Source organism: Hibiscus syriacus, unplaced genomic scaffold (genome assembly GCF_006381635.1).
Source record: "Hibiscus syriacus cultivar Baekdansim isolate YM2019G1 unplaced genomic scaffold, ASM638163v2 tig00110505_pilon, whole genome shotgun sequence".
NCBI lineage: Eukaryota > Viridiplantae > Streptophyta > Magnoliopsida > Malvales > Malvaceae > Hibiscus > Hibiscus syriacus.
This window is the reverse complement of record NW_024062765.1, coordinates 1101191-1120351: the sequence shown is the minus strand read 5'-3', so window position 1 is coordinate 1120351 and position 19161 is coordinate 1101191. Positions and strand designations below refer to the sequence as shown.

Genomic DNA, 19161 nt, shown 5'->3' with positions numbered 1-19161 from the left:
AGTACAGCTCCTTGAAACCAGAAATTACAATAGTCTGTCACGTTAATCTTTCCCAACCGAAAGTGGTTCAACATGAAAGTGATGATGGTTGAGACGCTTTAAGCATATTATACTCCGTAGAAATGAAAATTTTGAATGTACTGAACATCTAATCATTTGATGATCCTCTATCGTCCTGATCCTCATGCTCGGTAACAACTTTTTCGATAAACCGCCTTCGAACTCCTTCGAGAACAGCTTTCTGAGACTGGTCACCCACACTTTGACCATTATTTAGTACAGGTTCTGATTGACAGAGAACTAAGGCCACACCTATATTTTAACAGAATAACAAAATTTCAATCCAAAACACATGGGACGGAAGCTCATCAACAACATCCAAAGTAATTAGGAAATGAGGGAAAAAGGAGTGAATCCCTTCATTGATAGCATACCTTCAGGCGTGCATCTCCGGCCAAAACTATACAAGCCGATGTAATTTGCTTTTACTGCTCCACTGTTATAAACCAAGAGAGTCGGAAGATTACGATCTGGGTAGTTAGGGATGCACTCAGTAGATATTATCTTCACAAACTTCGTGGCTGGGTATTTAACAGCCAATTCTTCCAAACACCGCAGAAGCACCCCGCACTCTGGAAATCTAACAAGAGATACCAATAAAGCAAAGAATAATGAATACAATAACCATCATTCACGCATTTTTCAATGTACATGAACATTTATTCCAATTACATAACGGACTAAGAAAGGAACATCTATGTAATATAGAACAGAGAAAGAGAAAAATGGTATGATTTGATTAGATTAAGTGTTGCAAAAATGAAAATTCATACAAGCCACTTCAAAAGTGAACAGGAAGCACTAAATATTGTACTAAACAAAGAACATCCCATCAACAAACCTAAGAAAGGAACAACAGTTGTTAATGTAGCCTGAACACATATTAAAAGGAAACAAATCTGTCACAGTTTAGATGACTGATAATTGTATAGGAAGCAAGTAATATATCAAAGGTAAAAATACCCTTAATTTTTTCATGTATTTTGAAAAATCCAGAGCAAATGAAAACTCAGTCACAAGGCAAACGTTCCAGCTTGATTAAATCATGAATTTGATACAAACTGAAGAAAATAATAATAATTAGCCTTAAAGTTTATAACAGAAGTTCACTATTTACATTCATTTTACAAGTTCTCGAACGTAAAAATTTTCCTTTCAGCTATAAACTTAACAAAGTTGTCCAATTAAACTAAACTGTATTTTAAATCAATAAAAAAAATATCTCTAACCCAAAAATCAAAACCTGTATTATTCAAGGAATCGATCATCATCGAGATCATCATCGAGATCTTCAAGTTCTTCTTCAGTCTTTTGATCGATCCAAGACTTGTCCTTGGGGGCAGAACCCGGGTCCGGTGCGGGTTCAAAAGGAGGAGGCTTGAAAGCAGGTGGCTTTGGAGGTAAATTGCCAAGTTTTCTTTGAATATCGTCCCATTGAGTGGAAGCTCCTTCTACATCTTTGTAAACGAAATGGTAATCCGCCATTATTTATGACTATTTTCCTTTGCTCCTTTCTCCCTTCGGCTCAGCTTCCAATTCTAAACATCGGAATAAAAACGTAATATGAACATAAAGTACTGATTCTGGCAATCAACACGGGCCCAAGTAGAAAGGTCTAGTCTTTGAAGTTGACATTTATGTTCCACTCAATAATAAATTCATATTCTAAAATAATCTTAAATTCGAGTTAAATCAACAAATCTGATATATATATGATAACATATTAAAGATCATTTTATTATTTAGAGGTGATTAAATATTGGTTTTATTAGTAAATTGGTTTATTAACTATACTCAAATTTCACATTGGTTCTTAGAGCTTTTCTTTCTTTTTTAGTTGAACCTAAATTATCACATTTTTTCTTCATTTTATTAGAGGTGTACAACTCTAATAAAAACAATCGAGTATATTTTAAGGTAAATCAGGAATAATAATAATAATAATAATTTAGTTATCACTTTAGACAAATAATAATAATAATAATTAAGGACCAATCCAAAAGTTAGAGTATATTTTAAGGGCCAATTTATAATAAAGCCCTAAGTGTTCTCTATCCAAGCCCATTAGCATTAGGACTTAGCGATGAAGGTTTATACCTAGAAAGAAAAGTCTGTCTTTACAGTTCAGCCCATAGTTTTCTCTTTCCGTTCCAATAGTTGGCTTTGACTGCTTTTTTTTAACCTCGCCGATACCTCCTTTTTCTCTGAGATTTTTACTCATTGGCTGCGAGAGGAGCAGAGCGTTGCTAGGGTTTAGAAGGTACAACCTCTAAATTTCGATTTTTTTTAAATTATATTACTATCATTTATTTGATTTCCTTTTTAAAATCATGATCTGGTTTGATTGGATTGCGAAGCTTATTTCCAATTTTGTTTGATGAAATCTGAAATTTGACGTTAGATAGTATCATCATTCCACTAGGGTTTATCTAATTCCCGCTTTTCAATATCTCATGTTTCTAGATTGTTTAGAGATTTCCTAAGAGTGTTTCGGATTAATTTTTCTTTGGAATGCAATGTAAAGGCCATGGCAGGATCAGGGAGTTCGATGCTATATTCATTTCTTTTATTTACTGTCATTCTGTCACTCCAAATGATGTATCGAGGGAAGTTAGCTTCGTCGGAGCTTTTCACAATACTTGGTGGATTCATCAGCTCCCTCTTGTTTCTTGTGTTACTAACAGTGAGTCTCCTGACGCCCCGAATCTGCTCCTTTATTTATCATCCAGATTCGCGATCCCCAGTTTTATGTTCTGAATTATGGTTTTAATCCAGTCATATGATTTATTTGTTGATGTTGTGAAAGCCAGCATATTACAATCTGAGCTCTGAGAACTGAATTGCGTTCTTTTATGACTTACACTGCTTGATTCGGCATTTTAATCTGTATTTTTCTTTCCTTCCCTCCTTTCAGTTCATTGGGAATTTCCAGGAGTCAAATGGGATGAGGACCAGTTGGGGTGCCGGTAAGCTTATAGAGACCCTTCTTTTCATTAATTTTTCTGCTTTTCTTTTCTTTTAATTAGTTGTTGTGAGATATTACTAATAAAGATCAGGGAGAAAAAGCCTTTTAACATTCTATACTGTCATGTAACTTCCTTTGGTGAAAATATAGCATGCAAAGTGCATTCATGGCTCATGAGGTTCACTATTGAAATTAGACAGTAGTAAGAAACTCAGATATTTGATATTTGAAATTCATTACCTGTTTTGCTAATAGCTACTGTAGTTCAATAAAACCCAACATTGACTTTTTTCTTTATGGGAAGAAACCATGGTTTTTCGTTGAAAATGGAATTTAAGAATCTATCTTAGCAACTAGCACGTTGTTCAAACAAATTTTACAATGCACTGGCTTCTTTACTGCAGAATTGTACGATGAACTTAAATATGTCTTTTCTTGGCAGTCATATTAGCAGAAGCTGTTGCACTGATTGTTGCTAGCACTGTTCATCGAGTGTGTATCACAACATGGTAATTTCAATTAGTGTCTTATTATCTGCATTTTACTTCATGCTCCTACTGTGCATGCTTTATGAGAATCGTTTAATCCTTTAACAGCGTCGTTCGGTAAGTTTAAACCATGTGGGTGTAATAATATGTTTAAGGAAGTCCACTTGAGATCAAACCCAATGTGAGAGAAAAACTGGTAGTTACTGTTGGAAACTTGAACATTTCTCTTATAGAGTCATGGTGGAGCCAGGGTGATGGATTTGAACCTTAGACATCCCATTTACAAATGCTATGAATAACATGGTCTGTTAGTACAAGTTATGGAAAATCACTAACGATTGACTTTATATTTCATGTTCAATGCAGTTTCTTGTTCTCATCTGGATTTTGTTTTACAAATATGCACACTAATGACTGACTATATATTTCATGTCGAATGCAGTTTCTTGTTCTCAGCTGGGTTACTTTATGAGATCAACAAGATTTCAGGAGTGTTGGTCTCTAAAATTGAGTCGAAAACAAAGAGGCACTGAGTTAAAATATCATTGGTTTTCAGAATAAAAGTTATTTGATTAGAAGGTTGTCTGATGCTATTAGGACTAGATGTAAGCAACAGTCCCCGTTTATGTCAATTTAGAAATTCTGTTACTGTTGTTCACTTGTTACTGTTGTTCACTTGTTACTGGCTCACGCTTGATTTCATTTGAATGAAGAACTTTGGGAATCGCTATTGTTTTCTTCTCCATTTTGCTTCGCTATTTTAAAAATAAAAATAAAAATAAAAACAATGTATTAGTGAATTCTAGTTTGTATGCAATCAAATGACTTAATGCTGCCATGTGATGAACTTAAACCTCTCCATTTGTTCTTTCTTATTTTCTTATCTAGGCAGTCATTAGTGCTAAAGTGAAAATTCTGTTTTAGCTATGGTATCGGTAAACATGTGTTGGAGTCAGGGTTTTAAATAGCGTTCGCGGTCACGTTTTCGGTCGCATCGCGGTTGCGGATATAACGGATGTCATCGCGGTCACTGCGGGTGTCGCGATCGTGAATTTTTTTAAATTTTGCACAATTATCTTAAAACATAATAAAAATAATTATAATTATAAGAAATAATTTTTAAAATGTTTTTTAAACGAAATTGACATATATTTAATATAGTTTAACTTAAAATGTTTTTTAAGTAAAAAGATGAAGTAAACATTTTAATTTGAATAATGAACTATATTAACTATTTGAACTTAATTATTATAAATCTTATTTTGATAAAAAAAATAGTGTTTAGTTGTAAAATTAAAAATACTCACAAAAGAATTAACAAATTTATTTCTTTTTTTTTTGTTATTTTAATGAATGTAATTTAAAGGCACTTAACAACTTTCCAAAGTGATAAAGATTTTTAACTTCACTTCCCAAAAATATATATTAAATTAAAAAACCTACAAATTGCAATATATATATATATATATATATATATATCTGGGGAGCAGTTGGCAATGTTTCCTTGCCCTCCTCATTGTATTGGAAGGAAAAAAAAGCCATATTTAACCCTTGTTTTACTGTCACGAGTCATCATACCCTTTTTTGGAAGTTACCTTTTACTCTTCCACTCCTAACAAAAACCAATCAGCCATGTTTTATAACCTAATATTTGTTTTATGCCATTAAACTGTTTATTATTTCTTTCTTCCAAACTCTTTGAAAACTTCTGTGTAACTCTTTCTTCTCTCATGCAATCTTCAAAAGCTTTACAACCCATTTCGTTCACAAATCACAACCCACTTCTCCACCATGCTCAAACTCCTCAACAAGAGAATCAAGCGTCTCTCTTCTCGCCTCCGGTGGCCTGTTCGTCGCCGACCAAGTCTATCATCGTCATCAAAAGGCTTCGGAAATCAGACCCCAAGACTCGGACCGATAATGGGTCTTCCAAAGTTCACCAAGATGTTTGGTGTTGTAACGGGAATTAGCGGGAAAAACGGTCCGTTATAACCGCGATCGACCGTTACCCGTTAAATTACGACCGTTATCAGCCGTTATGGGTGTGATTCCGTTTCACACCGTGATTTCGGTTGATATCGATAACGGAAGCCATCGATACTGCGATATAACGGCCATTATACTGTTACACAACCGTTTTTTGAATCTCTGGTTGGAGTGCATCAGTTACAAGTTTATCTATAATTTTAAGTTTTGGGAAAGGGGCTTGAGAAAAAATATTCAACAATCACTTTAATTTAATTAAGGGACTGTTTGTTTATTCAGAATGATGCGCTAAATGATTAAAATGTTGAATGATTCAGAGATCTGTATAAATTAGCTCTGAATGTGACATGCTATTTGATATTGGCTCTGAATGATTCAGAATGTCTTTGATGCTAATCATGTAGTACTGTTTTGTTGAATCAGTAAATACTGAATCATTCGGAGGTAAGAAACAAACACGCTGAATGTTGAACGGTTCACCATTCAGCGCTGAACGGTTCACCATTCAGAACGGTTCACCTTTCAGCGCTGAACGGTTCACCTTTCAGAGCTGAACGGTTCACCATTCAGCGCTGAACGTTCCATTTAGAGCCAAAGAAACAACCCCTAAATCTAACCTGGATTCAAAGGTAAGCCCTATGCTTTGACTTTTATTAGAGTTTCTCAACTCTCAACAATCCACAATCATATTTAAACAAGCTTATATTAATAGCATTGGGATGCATTTCATTGAAAAAAATTTGCGACAAGATCACAGAAAAACACCACTACAACTCCATGTATCTACACCCCAGCTTTGTCAAGAGTTGGAGAAAATTGGCCTGTCTAGTTCATCCCTGAACTTGTTGCAGGTCTATGGTTGGAAGGTCTATAACAACACATCGCATATCTTCCGACAATGTTTTCGACGGCAGCGGCCCCCTAGGTATCAATCAACATCAATGACATGATTGCATTTACATCGTAAATTCACATTTCAAATGAAGTACAAAAAGAGGATCATAGACAAATCAAAACATTCAAGAAGATGCTCTCATGGATCATTACGCTATGCAGGAACTATATCCATGTATCAAGAATCATAAAGAATGGAAGAAAATAGAGCTGAACACGGAAGAAATTTAAGAAAAAAAAGGAAGATATAGTTGATGTACCAGTTATGAGAGTCGTAGCTGTTATTACGGTTGTCTCCCAACACATAAACATGATCATTAGGGACATACTGCAGATCCAAGAAACACAATGTGGTCAGCATGAAACAACAATTCTGAATAGTGTACCACTCAGTCCTATGATAAACCCAAAACTAAAACGATTCGAATCATGGAGACTCAGAATGCCAACATCATTGAGTTCACCAGGACTCACATTTAATGCAAAATAGTAAAGGAAATGCTGGAAAACTCGAGAATTCATGGAGAGACAACAAAGGGGACTCACCGTTAAGTCTGATGCGTATGATGGTCGTTCAGCTATGAAATTTTCCTGTTGTTCAACACCATTGACATAGAGTGACCCATGATGAACCTGCATAGCGTAAGAGGACATTTTAGAAGAAGATGAAGAGCCTTCAACATTAAAATTGCCTCAATTTGATTGTTTTAGCAGTTTTTTCTTTTCTTTTTTGAGATAATGTCTTGCAGATATTAGGTGCTGATCTATATAGTGAATGAATAAAGGAGCTTTGAAAACCTTCCATAAAGAGATAAGAAAGATGTGATTGCATTAAGATACAATGGTAACAGAATCAATAATACCTGAACCAAGTCACCAGCCTTTGCGACAATTCTCTTAATAAAAACGGCATCCTTCCCGAATCCAGGCTCCTGTAGCACCAACATAAAGATAAGAATACTTCAGTATGAGGTTTTCTACTGGTTGCCAGCAATTACGCAGTTCTATATCACTATATTGCTAGACTCTTCATACATGAAAAACATAGAAAAAAACTGAACATACCCAGGTCGGTCACATGCCCTTATTCAACACTCACACTCAAGTCCCAAGTAACATAGCTATACAAAAGCAACAAACCTGATCTGGAGCTCGGAATGTTACGATATCATTTATAGCGGGACTTCTGAAGAAGTACGAGGCCTGGACAAGTTGCAAAGTGAGCTAAAGTGAGAATAAACAACAATATGGTTCCTATAAGAAAATCCGAATTGTTACTCTTAAGTCGATCTCAATCACGATGCGTTTGTTACCATGCAATTTTTTTTATAATAACAGATGCATTAATGTGAAGAACAAAAGAAAAGTAACAGGGTTTGTTTGTAAATCAGGAAAAAGGGCATTTTCATGTCGTTCTCATTTCCCTCTAAAGTCGATCCAGCATCTTATGCTTTGGGGAATAGAGTGTCTGGAATCATTTACAAAATCCGAATGATTTGGAAACAAGAGTTAAATATTGTTCTTTTCCTGAGAAAGTGTAGGGTAAGCGAATCCATCTTTGGACAAAACATGATTGAAAATATCCTATAAGAACGCCATTGAACAACGAATAAAAGAATTTCAATCACGTTCTAGATCAAGTAGCTGTTCAAAGTACTCAGCAAATTCGAAAAAATTGCTACCCAGAAGTTCTAAAAACACAAAATGATAGCATAATTAACCAAAATCGAGATCATCCACAGAATTCAATCTGAAGCAAGGCAGAGATGGGATAAGACAGCCACACATCTCCATGATTTTCTAAAGTTGCAAATCCGTAAACCGAGTTAAGCTGCAGAGATCTCCTAGAATTAACCATTACTAAACAAACAAAAGCATCAGTAGACAGGAAAGATTAAAGTTTGTTTTCTTATACCTTTTCGACAATGACCCGATCACCAACACGAAGGGTAGGGTACATGGAAGAAGAAGGAATGAAACGAATCTCCGAAAACGTGGTCCACAAAAGAGCGATGACTAAGAACCTAAAGAACCCATCAAGACCTGGCCACCTAAGGAAACCCCAACTCTGGCAAGGCATCCATTTTAGTGAAGGGAAAGTTATCAGAGACTTGTACAAAGCACATGGTCTCAAGAAGCTCATCGTCCCTGAATCCAAACAATGACTGAAGCTCACCACCAGCGCTTCAAAGTTTAGTTGTTGCTAAAGTTGGATAGAGGGAGAGGGTGTGCGCGTGGAATGGGGTTTTTTTTAAAAGAGGTTTCTTTGACCAGATTTTGCCTTGGAGAGCAAGATTCATTGTTAAGAGACGAATGAGCTGAATGATGCCGTCATTGTCAATGACACAAGCCCTCGACTTCAAATTTGTCTTTTTTTATAAGGGTGAGTGTGTAACTGGACAAACTCATTTTTTTATTTGGCTGGAAATGAAAAAATAAATTGTTGCGAGTTAGAATGTAATTTTATTATTTTTTTATAAAATAATATTTGTTTAAAGATCCTTAACCTATTGAATGTTTATATCCTGCATATGCACTACTTAAACTTGAGACTTCAAATGATAACAAATCTGTTAATCCAGTGCAACTTTACTATTGTATTATAATTTTAATATCCACTCCCGCAATAAATATGGTGTTTCAATTTGATAAATAAATTTGTATTTGAAAATAAAAATTTTAAATTTTAAATAGATAATAAATAATTTACACCACGTCATATGTTCCAAAATACGACCGTAACAACGAAACAGACTTAACAGCTGCGATGTAATAAAAGTTACATTATAGAATGTTCGTGAGTCGTGACAGCTGCTCAAAGCGGTCGGGTCCTCAACAAGAATCTGCGCAGCTGATTTAGAACAACCGAGTGAACTCATCTCAGAACCGGAGTGGAACATTTTATCCAACAAAGAATTGGAACAGGTGTGCTTCTGCTGATGTCATCAAATGCCTTGTTCAGTTCTGGAAGAAATCTGATGGTATTGAAGGGGGGCAATACTTCTTTGCAACACATTTGTACTGTGGCATAAAAAAAATTGTAGGACATTTCAGCTTTGCAAGCACACAGCAAAGAAACACGGTGTCCGTGTTGCTGTTTTCATAGTATTTTTACCTTGTGCTGGTTGTACTTCTCTCTGATTGCGGGCAGCGTCGAATTGTCGTTGTTGCAGCACAGTCTATGAAGATCCTTAACACACTCGAATAGATCAGAGGGCTTATACAGTGTGTAAAGCTGCAAGGTAGAATTCTGCATAATAATAAATGGAGATCAGGACACTGATGCCAAAGAAAACAATCATGGCCTTGACACACTAGTTGGCACATACCCAGGGTTTCTTTGCTGGAAGAAGTATGAATTTGGCCAGGAAAATAGCTGATGCTGCGACCAGTGATGGAGCATAGCAAAGCATGGTGTACTCAAGGAGAGAGAGTTCAGCAATGTAGTTGGCCATGCACTCCAATTGCATTAATGGAACCTCGTTGATCCATTGAGCAGCACGAACAAACCGTCTGAATATCATATGAATTGTAAAAAAAGTTAAGTGAAAACATGAAAACCAGAAAGTATCATTGGATGATAATGGGATAAAAGAATTACCTTAAGAAACACTTTGCAGTTGGAGCAGTCATTTCAAACTTCAAGTAATTTAAAACAGATGATTCCATCTCTAGAACCTGTTTTAAGGTAGAAACAGGGTTTTAATGGCTCATTCAGATTTGATAAAAGTAGGCAAAGAAGAAAAAGGTAGTTCAGATAATACAGGCCAAACCTCATCCTTGAAATATGTATTATCAGTTATGTAGCAGAACTCTTCCACTTGTGGGGCGCAAATCTCCTCATATTTGCTGATAAAATCGAACACTTTTGTTAACATTTGGACTCAGTATCGGTATAAGGTGTGATGATATAAAGAGAAACAAAACAAAGTAGGAGGATGCTATTTTTTACGCAGCAATCATCATGCAGGCAACACCGAGTAACTGTAGCTGTTGCCTGTTCATCATATTCCCCGAAAGGTATCGATCTATGTAGTTAATGGCCAAATATAATGTATCTGGTACAAGCCTATACTCTTCAGCCACCTGCATTTGAAATTGAATCCTAGAAATGTTAATGGACGAAGGTGGTGATGGCAGTATAGACTCTGCCAACAGAAGACATAAAATAAGCATATAACTTAATAAATAGACAGAAAATTACTTCTACAAGCCAATCAATTAGTATTGCACGCATGCTGGAATTTATGTCTTTCTGGATTGTCTCCATGAAATCCGTGGAAGGTATTTTCTTCAACTGAAAAAACCAAAAGAAAAAACATCATACATTTTTCTAGAGCTCTGCCTATTTATTTAATCAGATGTTCAAATGAATACCTCAGATGCCCGTAGGTGCTTGTAAATATCACAAGCATATGTTGCACAAAGCTGTGAATCCATGTAATAGCCATCAACATCCATTATCTTAGTATCAGTTTCCTTCTCTGCCAAAGCATCTCGATTGCAGAAGTTTCCTGCAATGAAATCAATTACAAACCAAATGAGTATATTTCAAGAGACAGCTAAGGACCAAACGCATTTTATAGAACATGATGTCTGGACCTGCTGCTTCTACATCATGGTCCGAAATGTAGAGATTGCTGAATGTCTTTCGCTCGATGGAACCAATCGCTGAAACATCACGGTTGTCCATGTATTCCACTTCGGGGCTTTTGAAAGAATCACACGTGGACATTGTCTCATCCATAGAAACTGATGATGAACCTTCTGATTTACTAGGAGAAAACTCCATGATACACTGTAATGTTGAAGGAGGCAACGCCACTTCATTTTCTTTCGAAAATGATGAAACAACCTTGGGCGGAAAAACTGAACTGTGTCTTACGTTTGGAGGAGGAAGAACATGTTCCGAGAGACCTGCGTTTGTAGGAGGAAGAACATGTCCTGGGAGACCTGCACTCTTTGCCTTTGAAAATTTGTTTGAACTCGGCACCTTCAAATTTGAAATTTAAAATAAAAAGCTGGATTAGTTCCATAATCAATCAAAACCACATATTTCTACTTAATTGTAAACAGAGCTAGCGGCCAGGTATAGTTTTTTCCCCAAAAACAAATGAGAACAGAGTTTCAAATTTGCTCTAATTCTTTGGAAAAGCTTTGAGTTCCCCCATTAAATTCAAAGAACGCGTATATACAAAAACATCTAAAATTTCATTTCAACACTTCCTTTATCAACATTGTATCAGAAAATAAGAATCATGTAACATTGAAAAAGAAAAAAAAAATCAAATATATAAACAAGAAGGAAGTTAAGACTTAAGACCCACCAAAGAAGAGGCCGAAGCCGAGCTTCTCGAGCTTTTCTTTTGGTTAGTAATGTTAGTGAGAGGGACTCTCTTTTTAGTCAAAGAAGCCGTGAATTTTCCCACATTCTCCGACGACGATGCATGTCGCTTGGCCAAAGACGAAGTCGTCGAAGAAGAAAACGACGATCGCCGATTGTTACCGTTTTGCGTCGTCATTCTCACCGGCTTTCTTCTTCGAAAGAGAAACGACTGTTGCAAGAAGCAGCTTCGGTTGCGGTTTTTATTCGAAATTTTCTTAACGAATGCAAAAGGACGTTTGAAACTTTGAATTAACGAAAGATCTTAGCCGTTGATCCCACTCGATAATCGTTAGGAGCGTGGTGTGGGGACCACTGACTCTGTTTCGAGTTTTCTCAACCGGAGTTGTTTATTGGTCACACAGTAGACCAATAAAAAGACGACACGTTAGAAGCACAAAATCCGGGAATCTGTTTATCAACGGTTTGAGTGGATTTGACTGGTGGGTGATCGTGTACAAAAGTCACAGCTAGGTGTCTTTGGGTTTTTTTGAATTCGAATTTCAAACGGTCACAAGATCTGTCTTGTCTTTTTACTCGATTCTATGGTAACCACCTAGTAAATATAATATAAATAAAACAAAAAGATTTTTGAATAATTTACTTTTTACAGGTCTTTTTACATGGAAAGTAGGTATGAGTAGAATTTAATGCACAGCATGAAAATAGTTTTAAACTTAAAATATAATATCAATTCGATTTGTTTAATGAACATAAAAATTGTATAACAAATATTATTAAAAATTTAACTATAACACTTTCAATATTCAATATTCGATGTTTTGAAATATTTAAAATTTTTATGATGTTTATATTTGCATAATCGATTTATGTTAATTACAAATTTCTTTTGTTTGTTGACGTTGCTGCTTCGTACTTGTACTGTATCCATTATTCTTATAGGGTTCACAAACTTTTTCTTTTACCAAAACAAACCTAGTTCATGGTGCGTCGAAAAATGTTCCAAAATTTTAATAGTTCGATGAGAATTAAAATATGTGTAGGATGGTAAATTAGATGAAGCATACAGTAAGTTATTTAAGTTTGATTCAATCAAAGTTCGGTCAATATTTTAATCGAATAGACTCGATCGAGTTCTTAACGAGTCGAAAAGAACTAATTGATGTCTGATTCGAAAAAATATAATATATTAAAATTTTATTTTTTAAATTAAATTATTAAAAATATTAACATTTGTATGTTATTCTTTTATAAAAATGCAATATAAGATTTTTATGTACTTAAGGTTCATATTCGAGTTCCAGTTCGAGCTTGTGCTCAAGCTTCAATCGAGCTAAGTCTGAAAATATATCAAATTAAGATTTTTTGGAGCTCGAGTTGAGCTTTAATTTTTTATTTTGAGTTTGAGATAAATTTAATAATTTTAAGCTTGCAAGCTTTTGAGTCAAATCAAACTCGTATTTGAACTTTTCAAGTCGAGTCGAACTCCACAATATTCGTACTTGACTCGATTTGTTTACATCCTAATTATATGATAAATAATCATTTAAGAGTCAAGTTACTTCCCAAACATGAAGTCCTATTAAAAAGTTAGAGAGTTTTGAAGGCAAATTTGTTCATGTGGGGTAGTAGGAAAAAAGATTTCCGCGTATAAGGCTCCTATTATATTATTTTCTGAATTATGGTCATTGCTATAGTACCAAGAGGAAAACGTTGGGAACACCACGCGACTGCAACTTTTTTGGGGAAGTCACATGAATCACAGTGTGTCTTCCCCGTCGCTGACCATTTTTTCTTTGCTATGCATTTCCACGCATATTGTTTAGGAAAACTAAAGATACATGAATTGTCATGCATCTTCCACCAGAGAATTGTAGTCGTATAATATTTTTGATGCCTTCCCCTGGACACTGCAGCGACGACTCTTGTTTAAGAAATAATATGATGAGAGTCTTATATGAGGAAATCTTTTTTCCTACTGTCCTACATGAATAAATTGTCAAAATATTCGTATAAGGAAATGCATTTGTACAATATAAAATATAAGGTCCTCTAAAATATGATAGGACTCTTTAACTTTTTAAGACTTAAATGTATTTTTATGTATTGTATCAATTATCTTTTCTATGTTGTTTCAAGCTTAAAAACAACTCTAAAAATGTCATATTTTCTAATAAAAATCTCATTACATCATCTATTGATGCTTAGTTTCAATCCGGATTTAGTAAAGATTATAGAAACGTTTAAGTTTTTCTAATCTTTTCCCATTCCTTTTTATGCTTTTAAAGTTTTCATATTTCCCCACTTCTAAAAACTATTTTTGAATCATTTATTGAGGTTGTTTAAGTCTCCATTTAAAGTTGGTAGATCTTTCAAAGTTAAAAGGGAAAATGGTTGTCGTTAAAGGGTGAAGACTGAAGAAGAAGTTTCATTCATGAAATTTGAAGATAATACTCAACTTAGAGAAAGTTTTATATCTAAATTACTTCAAATCTTTAAATTTCTAAATCTCACGTGTCATCGTTGAATTGGTCACCACCGGTCTTTTTTTTTTTTTGGTAGTCGGACTTTCATTGGTCGTCCGTTCTCTTATCGTCGCACGTTATCACCCGAAATAAAATAATTGCATCACTTAGTCGTTAACCCCATTGCATGAGATTTTTTTCACCCAACCATCGCATGCTCATCATCATCGATAAGACAATATCAATGCTCGAATCTTCGCTCATTGTTTAATTTCTGCTGCTCGAAAATTAAGGATTTAGAAATTTGGGGGGTTTGAATTTTTTGAGAAATTATAAAATTTAGGATTGTTTCAGAAATTTATTGTTTTTTAAAATTCACAATAATAAAAAATTAATGTCATGTGTTAACTATTAGTTGACGATTTTTTTAACGGAAGTTGACAGGATAACCATAAAATGATAACAAAATAAAACTTTAAGCACCTTAAATGGTAACGAAAGTTGGCGGGTGATGAGTGAATTTAAGAGTTAGAGATTATAAGAGTTTAGGGATTTAAGGGATTAGACGACGACAAGGGTGGTGACCGGTCATTGGGTGAACGAAAAGGGCGAATGGTCATTTTGTAACGGGGAAACTGTTGGGAATTCGATGAAGCTTAAGGATCAACCGAATAATTTGCCAAGAGGGGTGAATTGGCTTTTTGAGTTTAGGGAGTAAGGAGTAAAAATGATAGAAAATTTGCACAAAGCTTTATAGTGGTTCGACTTCTCAACCAAGTCTACATCCACTACCTTAGCTCCTCACTAAGAATTTTCTAACAAATTCACGAATTTATTCTTTCTTTTCCAGGATAAAGAGATAACCTTTACAACTCCCTAGCTTTTCATAGGCTAAGCTAGAATCAATCCCCTTTTACAAGGTTAAAAGAAGTAAACAAGAAAACCTCTCTAAGGTAGGGTGTTTACAAAATTTAAGCTCACAAGAAAACAAATAAACGATTTGCGATGAGCTCAAATATACTAATATTTACAAGAGAAAAGAAAATAGGAATGAAAAACGCTTCTCTTGTGTTTGATTTCTTGGATAGGTGTTCTATGTAATAACCCAAATTTTGGTTATTGACCGAAATTTAAATTTTGAAAGTTTTGTGGCCAAAGTATAAAACTTAGAAAAATTCAGGGTCTTAAGTGATAATTTTTCCAAAAAGAATTTTTATTCTATAAATGGATAGATTATTATTGAAAGTGGGGTTTTATTGAAATTAGATTTTTGGTCCAGAATTTATGTTGAATACTAGAAAGGGTTAAAATCCGGAAAGAAATCGGTAAATCGGATCGAATGGAAATTTCGGAAAAAATTGAAGGATGATAAATTAGGCTTAAAAATATTATTTTCACATTTTAAAATGATGGAAATAATATAAGCCATTGGATTTGAGGATTTAATTCCATGTTAAATTTAGACCGTTGGATTAAAGTGGCAAAATTGTAATTTTTGGGAAATTGCAAGGGAAAAACGGTAAAGAGGGAAATAATTTGTTCATCTTTGACTTGTGGAAGATGATAAGGTTGATGTGTCTTGGTTTCATGGTAAATATGAAGTTTAGTTAAGGGTAATTTGGTCTTTTCTTAATTAAATGAATAAAATATTCATTTAAGTTAAATTAAATTAAAGGTAAATTAACATGAAATTTACCTAACATTTCAAGCAACATTTGTTCATCTTCTCCAAGGCCGTGAGCTCCTCCAAAGGAGAGAGAAAATTTCTTTTCAATTTTTGAGCAATATCCTTTGGATTTTGAGTTATGTCGTGAAATAAAAAATCGATCTACGCAAAAAACGCTATCTTTTGGTACCATTTATGATTACTAATCTTGTTTGATTTCAAAGATCCCAAAGTCTAGGGTTTATGATCATATTAGGGTTTATTAAATTTATGATGAATCTTGATGTTTTTGAGGTTGTAGATTCATATACAAGCATGTATGATTATTAAAACATGTTCAATCTTCCTAGAATTTGTTCTTTAAGTTTCGACCAAACTATGAAGTTGGGGAAACTTTGTGTATTGATGAAACTTTATTAGGGCTTTGATATTAGAGATGATTTAAGGTTGGATGGAAGTTGATTTCATGCTTGAATCGAACAAAATCATGAAAACCTGGTTTTAAAGGTTAAAGCATTCGGCCATGGTATTATATAAGGGCTGGAAATGATGTAGGAAGTATGTTACAATCCTTAGAAAAATTTTAAGACCATTTTATAATTTTTGAAAAGTTGAGGGACCAATTTGTCAATTTTGGAAAGTTGTGAATGGTTGTGAAATTTGTTAATAGTTTATGTACTATGCTGGGATTTACTGTTTGGGAATTGCAATGAGTGTTATAACGTGAAATTAGATCATTTTGGAAGTTTGGAAAGTTTGGTGTTTTAAACGAAATATTCAAGTAGTTTGGAGTGCTTATTTGTAATTATTCCTTTTTATATGTACTTGGGTAGTAATTATTTCAATGCTGAAAATTTTGGTATTGAAACTTTGAGTGGTAAAATGGTAAATGACAATTTTATATAAGTTGGAAAAGTCGGTGCCAAAATTAAAAAGGATTAATAAGTGTTAAAATATTTGGTGGTGAATAAGTTTCAAGCATGAATATGGATTAAATGGAATTTGAATGGTTAATTGGAAGTGTTAAGGTCAACATTTATGTTGTGACATGGAAATTGTATCGAATAAAGTGTTAAGGTCAACATTTATGTTGTAACATGGAAATTGTATTGAATAAGCATCGGGAAAATTGTTAGGAATTTATTTGCCAAAGTATGCCTGTGTCAGTAAGATTCTAACATTTGGAAATAGTGTCCATTTAAAGATTGAGTGCTTGAAATCAAGATCAAATATTTTTAAAGCTAAGGAGAAGCTTAAGGATGAAATGGAAAATTCCAAGGACGATTGCAAGCTAAGGACACCAGGTGAGTGCAAATTTAATTTGTACTTATGTTATCGAACAAACATTACCTTGCGATGAGCCAGTGATGGAGTTACTATGGTAAGAAGTGACTCCTAAAATGTTATTTGATTTATGATGCATGCATATATGTGCATTTGGTGAGCTAATAGAACTAGTGAACAAGTTGAAAATGCAAATTGGTGAAACCTGTTTAGAATTTATATTTTGGATAGTAAGTTTAGAAAATTACCATAAATTATAAAAAAAATTATTAAAGGATGATTTTTATACCGTTGAATTCTTATATCAGTATAGTTATGTTTCGAACAAACAAAAACTTATTTCAAGGTATATACAAAAAGATATGAATTTTTAACTGAGGAAAGGTCAGAAAATGGAGCATCAGATTCTGCACGAAACAGATTCAGTCGATCAACTTTGAAAATTTACTATAAATTGTACAAAATGAACTAGAGGGAGTGCCTAGTATGGATAGATTCGTATTTGAGTCTAGTTTCCACTGGTATAAATAATTTTTAAATTTGTAGATAAATACATAACAATATTTCTTTAAAGGTAGTACAAACTGCCATGATATTAAATTATGATAAATTTTGGTTTTAACCAAATTAGAAGTAAAGGATCAAGTTAAAGCTTCGTGAGGCCCATATTTTGACTTGTATATAATGTCAAAAATGAGTGCAATGCATGAATAACATTATACATAGATGTTTTATACATCATAGGGTAAGACTTGCAATAAGTCTACCTTGTTAATATCAGCATGATATTTATGTTATATATCATATATTTGACATATTCTAAATATTTCAAGAGTTGAATACACAATGCATTGATCACTGTTTATTATACATGATGTTTATCATGAATATATATAATGTTTATTGCAAATGTTATTTCGGGTATGAATTATCCAAAGGTTAAATAATATTGATATACTTTGCCATGGATGGATCAAATAAAAATAGACTATATGCCCATGTAAGTCAATGAGGGACAAGGTATAGTTGGCATGCCATAGAGTCTAGCAGCAGGCTGCATATTTGGGATTACACTAAAGTATTAGTGCATATGGTGGGCACAACCTTATGTGTCATATTCGGGATTGCACTAAAGTATAACTAGTGCAGATGGTGGGCACAACCTTATGTGTAACACCTCAACCCGTACCCGACCCGGATACGAGTCTGAGATGTCACATTGACTTTTTAAAACAATATTCCTAATAAAATACAGATCATTTGGATTTATATTAAGAAAATATGATAATATATTGTTGAATTATGTTCGTTATAACCAATTTAAGAAAATATAAGTTTTATGAATAGTACTATATGGTATGAACAGTGCCGTGAACAGTACCAAATGCTAAATTTTTTCCAGATTGCTGTAGGGGTATCGATTCCCTGCTACAGTGCACCGATACCCTGTTACAGTAATTTTTGGCAAAACATATAAAACTAATAAAAATTTAAACCGTTCATCACTATACAATTATCATTTACATAAATACGTTTAAAATATTCCAAAACTTGAACAGAGCACACATACTTAATTTAAAGACTTTGTTTACATGCCAACCTATTTATCACATAATAATACGTACTTTTTATTTACTTCTGATCTGATATTCAAGTGGAGAAATGTTGTTCTGTTGCTTAGCTTTGACTCTCCTACTTTTCAGTACCTACGTGTAAATCACTTACACGCTAAGTCATAGACTTAGTGAGGCATAACATATAATAATAATGCATTTCATATACATATGAACATATCATTTACTTATTCAATCATGTCATATACGATTCCATGTAAATAATAATAAAATGCTAACATATAATAATGCAAACACTTTTTATACCTTTTGTAAGCCCATGTACATTACTGAGAATTTAAGGTATTTGAGTACATTGAGGTTGTGCACTATTGTTGTCACCATAGCTCATATGGGGTCCCACTAGGGGCATGTGAAATTTGTCCCGAAGGACCA

At 34.0% G+C, this 19161-nt stretch overlaps 4 protein-coding genes across 4 annotated transcripts; 1 reads left to right on the top strand and 3 right to left on the bottom strand.

Moving 5' to 3' along the window:
• Nucleotides 1-114: 114 nt before the first annotated feature.
• Nucleotides 115-1583, bottom strand: LOC120129974 (phosducin-like protein 3). Its single transcript, XM_039147348.1, has 4 exons — nt 1311-1583; nt 902-932; nt 435-640; nt 115-312 (listed from the first exon to the last, which is right to left on the bottom strand). Exons 1-4 carry the CDS (start codon nt 1543-1545, stop codon nt 149-151), a joined length of 636 nt encoding a protein of 211 aa, XP_039003279.1. The 5' UTR covers nt 1546-1583; the 3' UTR covers nt 115-148.
• A 616-nt stretch (nt 1584-2199) lies between these two features.
• On the top strand, nt 2200-4048 carry LOC120129844 (protein KRTCAP2 homolog). Its single transcript, XM_039147247.1, has 5 exons — nt 2200-2320; nt 2585-2743; nt 2975-3026; nt 3468-3534; nt 3956-4048. The coding sequence occupies exons 2-5, from the start codon at nt 2588-2590 to the stop codon at nt 4044-4046; spliced, it is 366 nt and encodes a 121-aa protein (XP_039003178.1). The 5' UTR covers nt 2200-2320; nt 2585-2587; the 3' UTR covers nt 4047-4048.
• Nucleotides 4049-6175: 2127 nt separating this feature from the next.
• On the bottom strand, nt 6176-8652 carry LOC120129843 (chloroplast processing peptidase-like). The gene is made up of 6 exons (XM_039147246.1): nt 8309-8652; nt 7534-7596; nt 7257-7325; nt 6940-7026; nt 6654-6721; nt 6176-6420 (listed from the first exon to the last, which is right to left on the bottom strand). The coding sequence occupies exons 1-6, from the start codon at nt 8534-8536 to the stop codon at nt 6330-6332; spliced, it is 606 nt and encodes a 201-aa protein (XP_039003177.1). The 5' UTR covers nt 8537-8652; the 3' UTR covers nt 6176-6329.
• A 435-nt stretch (nt 8653-9087) lies between these two features.
• Nucleotides 9088-11935, bottom strand: LOC120129842 (cyclin-A1-1-like). Its single transcript, XM_039147245.1, has 10 exons — nt 11721-11935; nt 10996-11386; nt 10771-10907; nt 10598-10690; nt 10346-10479; nt 10167-10242; nt 9995-10071; nt 9723-9906; nt 9509-9643; nt 9088-9414 (listed from the first exon to the last, which is right to left on the bottom strand). Exons 1-10 carry the CDS (start codon nt 11913-11915, stop codon nt 9352-9354), a joined length of 1485 nt encoding a protein of 494 aa, XP_039003176.1. The 5' UTR covers nt 11916-11935; the 3' UTR covers nt 9088-9351.
• Nucleotides 11936-19161: the final 7226 nt, after the last annotated feature.